This window comes from Apostichopus japonicus, chromosome 6 (genome assembly GCF_037975245.1).
Source record: "Apostichopus japonicus isolate 1M-3 chromosome 6, ASM3797524v1, whole genome shotgun sequence".
Classification (NCBI taxonomy): Eukaryota; Metazoa; Echinodermata; class Holothuroidea; order Aspidochirotida; family Stichopodidae; genus Apostichopus; species Apostichopus japonicus.
This window is the reverse complement of record NC_092566.1, coordinates 18,811,611-18,823,731: the sequence shown is the minus strand read 5'-3', so window position 1 is coordinate 18,823,731 and position 12,121 is coordinate 18,811,611. Positions and strand designations below refer to the sequence as shown.

Sequence of the window (12,121 nt, the reverse complement as noted above, 5' to 3'; positions counted from 1 at the left end):
GGAGTAATTTTAGGTTACCTATACATCGACATGGAAGTAACTTTAGGTTACCTATACATCGACATGGAAGTAACTTTAGGTTACCTATACATCGACATGGGAGTAATTTTAGGTTACCTATGCATCGACATGGGAGTAATTTTAGGTTACCTATACATCGACATGGAAGTAACTTTAGGTTACCTATACATCGACATGGAAGTAACTTTAGCTTACCTATACATCGACATGGGAGTAATTTTAGGTTACCTATGCATCGACATGGGAGTAATTTTAGGTTACCTATAAATCGACATGGGAGTAATTTTAAGTTACCTATACATCGACATGGAAGTAACTTTAGGTTACCTATACATCGACATGGAAGTAACTTTAGGTTACCTATACATCGACATGGGAGTAATTTTAGGTTACCTATGCATCGACATGGGAGTAATTTTAGGTTACCTATAAATCGACATGGGAGTAATTTTAAGTTACCTATACATCGACATGGAAGTAACTTTAGGTTACCTATACATCGACATGGAAGTAACTTTAGGTTACCTATACATCGACATGGGAGTAATTTTAGGTTACCTATGCATCGACATGGGAGTAATTTTAGGTTACCTATAAATCGACATGGGAGTAATTTTAAGTTACCTATACATCGACATGGAAGTAACTTTAGGTTACCTATACATCGACATGGAAGTAACTTTAGGTTACCTATACATCGACATGGGAGTAATTTTAAGTTACCTATACATCGACATGGAAGCAATCGTAGGTATATACACATAGGCATGGAAGCAATCGTTGGCATATGGTTTGCATACTAGCGTGATGAAGTTGCCTTGCAGTGTCATTGTACGATTGCAACATACATGCAACATACAAGTAAGATACATAAATGTATATAATTCTGATGTAAACTTTATACCTTGCTTAGACGTTATGTTGTTGGGTACACGGCGGAAGGGGACTATGTCTATAGAGAACAACGATAAGGATGATCGGAATGATATAATAGTGTATGATAGTAAAGTATTACTTTAAGGGCCTCTTCCAAACCACACTGGATACAGGTCCCCCCAGAGGGCTCATTTTGGTTGATAACAGTTAACATCTCTTCTCTGTCGGTATCGGAGGCTATCAAACTCATTTCACTGTCGATTCTAGCTTTTGTCGAAAATGAGATTAGACCGAGAGAGGTGCCATCTAGAATAGTAGCTGATATGTAATGCGCCACTGCACTAGCTTGCTTGTAATTGCGGTCATCGTTCTGTTGAAAGTAAAAGCATCGAAACGTCAGGCCAACTTACTTTTACACATTCTCTTGCACAGGCTCTCTAGTGGATAAGCAGTTTGCTAACAGTTTTAGTTTGAAAGCAAAAGCACTATCTTCATAACGGTGGGCATGCCCACCGGACAGGGCATTGTAAACAAACTTTAATAATCACATCTAAATGTCTGTCGGTCTGTCTGTCTGTCTGTCTGTCTGTCTGTCTGTCTGTCTTTCTTTCTTTCTTAAACTTATGATATAATATGCTAATGCTCTTGTTATATGAAGTTATTGATGGAAAATGACTAATTTCTCTATTATTTTGAAAGTCAGGTTGGCTAGTCTGTGGTCATGTTTGCCTGAAGACATATGCCCTGCATGTTATATATCTTGTACAATGTTAACACTCCAGGTTGTACTTTATTAGCCAATATCAATCAGGTTCTTAGTTACAGCACAAACGTCACTATAGTAAGTCATCTTTAATGTTTTACTTACCAGCATGCTGATAGACGTGTCCATGACAACCACAACTCTTCTTGGAAGCACCCTGGTTATGCGGAAAGTCGGTTGCCTGTTCGAGATGACTCGAGGTGGATTGTTGTCATCTAAAGATGAAGAAGACATGTGAGTGACATTGTTAAAACCGTGTTAATGTAAGTACAAACTGACTACACTAATGAAGAAGACATGCCGAAACACACTAATAAGTTTTAATCTGTTAAGTATTGGTAAGTACACGGTGATGTTACGATGCAATTCACTGAGCGATGCCATCACCTCAATACATGAGGAAGCTAACCTTTAAAATCAGAATGTTCTCGCATTACTTCCCAAGAACTTTTCAAACCACAAATTCTATTTAACTTGTTTGGTGCTTCAACGTTATGATAATTCTTGGCGTCGGTTGTTTCATTGTCACAGAAGTCGATGATCTGAAATGATTAATGAGAAATAGTATCAGTTTGGGTTTATTACAGGCGTATAATTTATATTATTGGCTCACATATTGATAATTTGAAGGGAAGTGAGAAAGTGGCAGAAGCGTCGCCAGAAGGAAGGGTCAACATTTTGGGACTTGCTTCCAAAGGATTTGCATTTTATAAAATGTTGTTGCCCTAAACCATTACAAGTTTACCATAATAGTACTTACTTCCACCAACAAAGTGATTTTGTTTACTTCAAAACTTCCTTGTGTTGGTATTTACAAACCACGATAGTTAGTGTCTCCTATACATATGCAATCCGAGCGACCCTAGCCTAACTGGTAATATTCTTGCATTGCGCCCCTAATATCCCTCTCTAAAAGTCACTATCCCTCTCCTTCCGAATCTACCATTCAGAAGCCTACACACGAAATTATGTCTTTATTGTATGCTTTCTTCCAACAGGATCGTTGTTAAGTGATATTGTTTGTAAAGAACTACAGACAAATCACAGAAAAAGCGATGTCACGAAAAAGTCATATTAAATGTGTTAATTAAACTTCAAATCTAGGACTCTCTGACTCTATATATTGAGGACAAACATTTAGTTTTCCCCCCACACAGGCCCTGGCTTTTTCGCAGAAGTAATTCTTCTTGGTAAGACCCTCAAAGTTGTTTTCTGACCTCCCACCTCCTCCGCCTCACACAGACCCTGGCTTGTTGTCAGAGGTAATTATTCATGGGATGACCCTCAAAGTTGAGGGCGTCTTGGTCAAGTGGTTAAGGCAGTGGAATTGTGATCTAAGGATTACAGGTTCGAGTCCTGGCCAGATCATTGCGTTGTGTCCTTGGGCAAGGCACTTTATCTCCATTGCCTCTCATCACACAGTTGTGTAAATGGGGAGTTGCGAGGTAACTTGTAAATATAGTTGCGTGCGCCGGTTTGTGGCTGCACCCTACGGGAAGTCCCCGGGGGACACGTGGTTGTGGTTCACTGTGGTGCCCCAGGACAGATAGATCGAATTGTGCACACTTTGGTGTGTAGGTGTAACAAGTTACCAATGACCAGGGTTCAGTTGCAAAGTCGTGTGAGACGGGCCTTGGCCTTGAACAAGACTGTAAACCTTAAATAATTTAAAAAAAAAAAACAATAATAAAGTTGTAAACTTAGTTGTACCTCTTATACCCTATTTGTGTATGCTTATGAGTGCATTTGCATTCATGGAGGGCTTTTATCGGTAATGAAAAGGATCAACGCTTCTGCCCTGATCGATAATGTGCTCGACAGGGTTTGAACGCTGGTGGTTCTAGACTTAGCATATTACTGCCTTTTCAAAAACTAAATCATAGTCATGTTATTCATAATTTGCTTCAACATTCACATGTTTTCAGTTCTGCATGTGACTTTACCTCAGAGAGAGAAGTGTACCCGAACATAACGGAGCCGCTGACTAATTCAGGGTCCTGGTCGTCTGTAGGTATAAACACGCATCCTTCTTCATACCCGTTCGTGGAGTCTCCGCTACAATATGTGTAACGGGAACTAGCTGTGTCTAACTTCAAGTGAAGACCCTTTAATCCCAGTGAACATCTAATGGAAATATCAAATTAGAAAGGAATACATGAATGAATGGGAAAGGGGAGGGAAGTGTCTGAGTCATTACTACTAGTACTGAGTCACTACTACTGAGTCACTACTAGTACTGAGTCATTTCTACTAGTACTGAGTTACTACTAGCACTAAGTCACTACTACTGAGTCACTACTATTTAGTCATTACTACTAGTACTGAGTCACTACTACTAGAACTGAGTCATTACTACTAGTACTGAGTCACTACTTCTAGTACTGAGTCATTACTACTAGTACTGAGTCACTACTAGTAGTACTGAGTCACTACTAGTACTGAGTCATTTCTACTAGTACTGAGTTACTACTAGCACTAAGTCACTACTACTGAGTCACTACTATTTAGTCATTACTACTAGTACTGAGTCACTACTACTAGAACTGAGTCATTACTACTAGTACTGAGTCACTACTACTAGTACTGAGTCACTACTACTAGTACTGAGTCACTACTACTGAGTCACTACTAGTACTGAGTCATTTCTACTAGTACTGAGTTACTACTAGCACTAAGTCACTACTACTGAGTCACTACTATTTAGTCATTACTACTAGTACTGAGTCACTACTACTAGAACTGAGTCATTACTACTAGTACTGAGTCACTACTTCTAGTACTGAGTCATTACTACTAGTACTGAGTCACTACTAGTAGTACTGAGTCACTACTAGTACTGAGTCATTTCTACTAGTACTGAGTTACTACTAGCACTAAGTCACTACTACTGAGTCACTACTATTTAGTCATTACTACTAGTACTGAGTCACTACTACTAGAACTGAGTCATTACTACTAGTACTGAGTCACTACTACTAGTACTGAGTCACTACTACTAGTACTGAGTCACTACTACTGAGTCACTACTAGTACTGAGTCATTTCTACTAGTACTGAGTTACTACTAGCACTAAGTCACTACTACTGAGTCACTACTATTTAGTCATTACTACTAGTACTGAGTCACTACTACTAGAACTGAGTCATTACTACTAGTACTGAGTCACTACTACTAGTACTGAGTCACTACTACTAGTACTGAGTCACTACTAGTAGTACTGAGTCACTACTAGTACTGAGTCACTACTAGTACTGAGTCACTACTAGTACTGAGTCACTACTAGTACTGAGTCACTACTAGTACTGAGTCGCAACTACTAGTACTGAGTCACCACTAGTACTGAGTCGCAACTACTAGTACTGAGTCACAACTACTAGTACTGAGTCACAACTAGTGCTGAGTCACTACTACTGAGTCACTACTACCGAGTCACTACTACTGAGTCACTACTAGTACTGAGTCATTACTACTAGCACTGAGTCAAAACTAGTACTGAGTCACTACTACTGAGTCACTACTACTAGTACTTAGTCATTACTATAAGTACTGACTCACTACTACTGACTACTACTACTGAGTCACTACTACACGCAAAAAAATGGAGTGTTGAATTTTAACACTTTCCAGGTGTAACCGTTCACCCTACACCTGAAGGGTTACTCTGACCCTGAGTAGGGTTACATAATTTATGTAGAGTGGATTTTTTAACACCTGCAGAAGTGTACTTTCAGTTCGAGCATTCTGATTGGTCAAACCTCCCGTCAGCTGGATTCTTAGTGTAAGTTAAGTGTTTAAACGGTACCACCGTACCGTGAACACCCATTTACCGTACCTAGCAATACTTGTACCAGTTTGTCGACATTTATCGTTACTAAATGTACTATAGTAACCACAGCCATATATACGTTCAAGCCACAAAACGTTACGTACTCAGTGTGCGAAAACGAGCTACAATGGCATGAAAATGACGTTATAGGAGACTGGGGCCTGGAAGAAATGATTGAAAAATTCGAAGGTATGTTTTGATATTATGTAAGTGTACGTGAGAAGAACGAGATATGCTTAGAGACCCACGACTAAGCTGGGCAGACGAATGCATTTGAATCGCTTGCGTTACGTAGACCTAACGTTAAAGTCATACTATAAGTTAATATAATAGGCTAGCTGCTGTTTGTCATAGTCAACTCATAATTGTCAACGAATCAGTGTAGCCTACATACAAGTAAACATTAAACGGAATTGCCTTCGGACGGACGGAGGACTTTGGTCTAGGCCTTTATTGTAATCTAGTGCATTCTATTCCTTTTTGTGCGTTAACCGTATACCCTGCGAGTCACTTTTTTTAAGTAGTAGGATGGTGACTTCGAAGTTCGCCCACTTAAGACTTAAAACACCCCAAAACTAAATCTTCTGGTATAAATCACCAGAAAATATACTTCATATGGTGGGAGAATTGTGTTTTAGTACGATACACGGCCAAACTTTCTTTCCTGCAAACTGTTTTCACGTTGTTTTCCAAGAAGATTCTTCGTGATTGTGGAACTGGTATTTCTTGCTAGAGTATTGCGAATTTCGGCCACGCAACCTACAGTGTGGCGCTGGTAAAAATTGGTGGCGCTGTTGCTTTTTCAGTAATTATAACAGACTTCATAGATCTTTCGTCATTTTATTGACAAATATGTAAGTAATTTCTTGCACACGGGTCATTTTGGAGAGAAAATAACTGTAGCTTCGTAATTTTTCGTGAAATTGGCTGTTGCTATAGGTTGTCATGGTGAAATCGTGTGTTTCTTAAGGGTGGCCGATTTTCGCAGTATGGCGAACTTCGCAATACTGACTATACTACTACTAGGCCTATGCCTAGTACTACTAGGGTATACTTAGGCTATTTCAAGACAATGCATTTTAAATAGCATCGGGCATGGGCCTATAGTTACGCTGGTACTATGTTCAAATAAGGGATAAACATATATTAATGTAATGCAATATATAATTACCACTAATTGCCATTTTAGCTTGTAAGTTGTAGCAAGTAGGCCGAAGCTGATGTGGATTGGTGATACTTTTAGACCTAGGCCCAACTATAATTTAGCTATCTTATGGAAGTGATCTAGCTGTTATAATTCATATCAATCTACACAATTGCATACAGTGGGAGTGAGCATTGTTTTAAGCATTGTTAACATGATGCATTGGTTATAAAAGTTGCCTACCTTGTCTGATGAAAGTTTAATGCAAGTTCCTGTTTTGACAAGTAATCACTATAGGCCATCTGGCTTTCTAGATTCAAACGTACTTGAAGAAGTTAGAATCACAACTGATTAAATTGTGGGCATTTTCTTCAGAAATGTTCATGTTTTGTGAGGGGTACATGTAAAAAACTGCTTATGCTCCAAGAAGGTTTTAACACAACTTCATTATGATGGGAATTTTCTTTTCTTTTCTTTGTTGTTACTTAGGAAGCATCAACTTGGAATTCTATTTGCAAAAGATTTCAGAAAGACCTCAGCAATATGTGTTACTTCTTGGAGGAAGCAAAATACACCCAAAGCAGTCATTTGTGATCATCCAGAGACATGCCCTACCCCACAGGACATTTATGAAGCCATTGATGTTTGCTTCAAATTATTCTACGTGTTAAATCTGAATTATACCAAATTGCAAGTCTCGGTGCCTGGGAATTTTTCCAAAAAGTTGTCTACAAGTTGCCTGGTGGTGTGAAACGCAACCAGATTCGAGATTTTTATGCTCACCGTGACGACAAAAAAGACAAAGTTACTGCAGTTTAGCAGTTCTCATAGACAGAACTCCATGTTTCCTCATCTCACGGATCAGAATGTATGTAAAGTTGTTGCTTATTTGGAATTGTCTTTGGGAATAGTTTTTTCTTTGTGTTTAATTTGGAATACCAAAGGCACGAGCCAACAACAAAGACAAAGTAACTGCAGTGTAGCAGTCATCATAGACAGTACTCCACGTTCTCTCATCCCACGGATCAGCATATATCTAAAGTTGTTGCTTATTTGAAATTGACTTTGGGAAGAGTTGTTTCTTGCGTTTAATCTGGAATACCAAAAGGCATTTGCCAACAACAAAGACATAGTCACTGTAGTGTAGCAGTCATCATACACAGCACTCCATGTTTTCTCATCCCATGGATCAGAATTTTTCTAAAGTTGTTGCTTATTTGAAATTGACTTTGGGAAGAGTTGTTTCTTTGTCTTTAATCTAGAAACCAAAAGGCATGTGCAAAAAAATAAAGACCAAGTAACTGCACTGTAGCATTTGAAAATGTTGGCACTTTTAAGTTGACTTAATTCCACAAGACAATACTTTTATAGCCTAAATTGTTCGTTTTACATTTAATGGGATATAATAAATGGACCTCTGGAATAGGAAGGTAGTAGGGTGTTTAATTGCTGAAAATCCCACATTCTGAATTGTTTGTGTTGTCATTGCTTTTTGCTCTCTCTTAAATGTAACTTTCTGCTGTGAGCGATTCAAACATGCATCCATATTGTTTACCTAATTACTAGGTAATAATTAACCTAAAACCTGTATAACATATTTACTAAACGGGTGCGATGTAAACTTTTCTGGCAAAATTTTACATAACAGTATTGTATTTGCGTTACATAATAAACATGTTAAACTTTACAAACCAGCAGTTAAATATACATCCAGAAGTATAAACGAGAGAGCACTATTGTGTGTTGAGAGTCCATTAAGTATCATCTTGACACAGATGACAAATGAACATTATATGGTGGTAATTCTACTCACTGAAGCAGAACTTTGACACCCAGAAGGCCAAAAAATGTGCACTAGAGTGTTAATTATACTCCCTGAAGTGCAATTTTGACACCCAGAAGTGCTAACAAATGAACACTTTATGGTGTTAATTTTACTTCCTGAAGTGTCATGTTGACACCCAGAAGTTTTAACAAATGAACACTTTATTGTGTTAATTTTACTCCCTGTAGTGTACCTTCAACACCAGGAAGTGTTATTTTGACACTTGTATGGGTGTTGTTAAGGCAACACTCGCAAAGTGTTATATTATGTTACACTTCTGAAGTGTTAATTTAACCCGGTGGGTGTTGTCCCTAATCCAAACAGGGTGGGGTGTTAAATTCAACACTTTACGATTCAAATTTAACACTTCATTTTTTTGAGTGTACTACTGGGTCACTACTACTGAGTCACTACTACTAGTACTGAGTCATTATTACTAGTACTGAATCACTACTAGAACTGAGTCACTACGAGTACTGCGTCACCACTACTGAGTCACTGCTACTCTACCCAATGCCGTATCACTGCTAATGTATGAAATAAACCAATATACGTAACCGTCTTAAATTACCTTTCCTGACACTAACATATTGACTCCGAAATTAACGTTTTAATCAGAGGGAGGTAAAAGCAAAGCGTTTCTAATTCAAACATCATAGTTCTGTTTATATTTTATACATATCAACTCATAAATAGTTCAATTGGTAAAATATACCTATCCTTCTCAGTCAGCACACACGAGGTTCTTGTTTGGCCAATAGTAATGCAACGTATGCGCTATAAAGCAGTGACAGAAGTACAAACCACTAACCAAATTGTAAGACTTAACAGCCTCAATACGGGTGTTTTCATGAAGGAAAGCGTTTATGAGGTGGTAAGTACTGAACAGTGAGCACGGTACGATGGGAAATACGAATAAAAGTTACAGACCTGGTTGCCTCGTACAAACCAGTGGTGGGAGACCGGTAGTGGTATTCGTAATTGGAACGGTCAGCCACAGTATCAGCATATTCATTCAGGATACCCCATCGAAAGTGACCCCACTCGTGAACAAACAGGGGACCTTACCAGAGAAAAAGGCGATGAAATGATGTCAGATTTACCAAACAAAAACAAAACCGTTACGTCGTTTTATTCAAACAATTGTACCGGAAGAAACATGAACGAAACACAAATCAGGAAATCAGACATAAATTCTAAATTGTCAAATCAGTTGACAAAGGTACTTGTTGGTGTTTTTATATTGCATTGATAAAGAGTCAAGAATATCAGTGTAAACATATTGAAAGAAATGAACAAGGCAATCCATGGAAATTGCAGATCATTGCAAAACATGTCTGTACAGGCACATCAATTGTCATACACCTACCAAATGTGAAGCACATGAACATTGGAATGTACTGACCTCATGACCTTTGAAATGTAACGTTAATTTATGAGCTCTAAACAATCATTATAGCAATATTAAGTCAAACAGTCATTAATTCGTATATTGGAATGACACTGTCAGATATAGGCCTACTTTAATTTTGGCATGTCCATGATAGCCAAAAGACCAGTTTTTTTCATGACTTTAATGACTTCAAAAACAGGTTTGTTGATTGTTTTTAGTTTAATAAAAAACATGATTTTAGTCAGATTTGCTTCTGTTAAAATCGAGTATTGTTTCAACTCCATGTTATGTTTGTGAATTTCAATACTTCAATAAACTTGTTGTGTATGCAGAAAGAACGGATACACTTGATGAAGAGAAAACTTGTGTGTGACTTTTATTTATTGAAAAAGGAATCGGATTCATTTGATTGAAATCGGATATTAATCGATTTTGGGCTATTTCTACCATTAATAAATGTATTTGTTTTTGTGTGTGACATATGCAGGATACACAGTTGACATTTAATGAACATAATCACCTATCGAATGCCAACACCCTAAGTTAGTTTTGACCAACTAATTGCCAACATATAAATGCAAGTTTTGTTGTCTACTAACAGTACACAGGTTTGTGGATTCTGTTTGATAAAGACATGGTTGATAATTACTGCCAAAGATAATTGACTAAACAAACCCATGTCAAACAACAGTCGGGTGTGTACATTTTTAATTGTAATATTTGATTTTCCGCTCGGGTGGAAACTTGGTCGTGCTCTTGTAGCGAGTAGTTCAATAGCTAGTGTAGAAATTTCAGAACATATATACTCTAAGGTGTTTTTAGACCAATTCTATGACCTTATCCTCTTATAACGACTTAAAGGCACAAAACTACATGTTGGAGAGAGGAATGAATATGAAATTACTTTGCAATATATTCTATAACTTGACTGGGGATCAGGACCCCGGAAGCTGCATCATTTCCAGGTATGTCTTGCTCTCTCGCTTTGGTTCGTTTGATTCCTAGCACTCTCACGTCGATGAGTGTAAAACACACTGATTGTGGTTCAGATTTGAAGCTTTTGCAGAGAGGGAATGGCACCCTACACATATGTATTTACTCTGCGTGCATGTAAAGCAACATTCCTAAAGCTTCCGACATATAGACAAATGTATGGCATTCTTATGTGGGAGTTGCTAAGCAAATTTGTTACTGTTCATAGGGGTTTCTGATCACGTATACGTTAAATGTGTAGATATCGTCCATGTGACTGATATATTACAAAAGAGCACATAATAATTGATGATACTTGCGCACTTAATAACTGTTGATACTTGAGCACATAATTATTGATGATACTTGAGCACATAATTATTGGTAATACTTGAGCACATAATAATTGATGATACTTGCGCGCTTAATAATTGATGATACTTGAGCACATAATTATTGATGATACTTGAGCACATAATTATTGGTGATAATTGAGCACATAATAATTGATGATACTTGAGCACATAAGTATTGATGATACTTGAGCACATAAGTATTGATGATACTTGAAACTTACCAAGAGGACCGTAGTAAAGTTCAGTCATAGAATCCAACAGAAATGAATCTGTGAAGTGAATGTATGCTGCTTGTTTACCGCAAGCCTCAAAGTGCTTTGTGTAAGGTATAGGGGAAAACCGAGGATTCGACGGCGCAATTATAACATCGGCATGTTCAAACGTGGAGTTTCCAGGAGATTCATAAAGATCAGAATTCGCCCATGTTTCAGGAAGCACTATGGTAACATTTTTGAAATACGCCCGTTGTCGAGTTGCTGTATAAAGATAGTCACTTGCACTTGTCATCATTTCCTGAAATGAAATAAGAATATCAATGAGCAGCTGGAGTTTCATTAATTTACTTCATCAGATTCAATAGCACTTACTGCTATGCCCTGCGCTGTAACGTTAGGAAATCTTCCTCATTTTTAAACAGTATATAAAACAACATCAAGTTGTTAGCTAAGTGATGTCTGTCAGCCTAGTTTTAGCGATAACTGTCTGACCTGTGTAAGTGTAATGAGTTGCTCTTGCTGCCAAAGTATATAATATCTACTTGTCTGACCTGTATACGTGTATTGAGTTGCTCTTGCTGCTAAAGTATATATTATCTACTTGTCTGACCTGTATACGTGTATTGAGTGCTCGTCTTGCTGTCAAAGTATATAATATCTACTTGTCTGACCTGTATACGTGTATTGAGTTGCTCGTCTTGCTGCCAAAGCATATAATATCTACTTGTCT

General features: G+C 37.8%; 1 protein-coding gene across 7 annotated transcripts in view; it reads right to left on the bottom strand.

The window, feature by feature from the left end:
* The window catches only part of LOC139969241 (calcium-activated chloride channel regulator 1-like), a 41,892-nt gene that overhangs the window by 21,453 nt on the left and 8,318 nt on the right, over positions 1–12,121 (bottom strand). For all 7 annotated transcript variants that reach the window (XR_011793679.1, XR_011793680.1, XR_011793681.1 and 4 more), the window contains exons 3-8: positions 11,398–11,689; positions 9,386–9,518; positions 3,604–3,784; positions 2,070–2,202; positions 1,766–1,875; positions 1,037–1,267 (exon numbers count right to left, since the gene is read on the bottom strand). Coding sequence is in view for 4 of the 7 variants with exons in the window: in XM_071974147.1 (XP_071830248.1) it covers positions 1,037–1,267; positions 1,766–1,875; positions 2,070–2,202; positions 3,604–3,784; positions 9,386–9,518; positions 11,398–11,689 (1,080 nt within the window). In the remaining 3 variants the exon portion in view is untranslated. The remainder of the gene's footprint in view (positions 1–1,036; positions 1,268–1,765; positions 1,876–2,069; positions 2,203–3,603; positions 3,785–9,385; positions 9,519–11,397; positions 11,690–12,121) is intronic.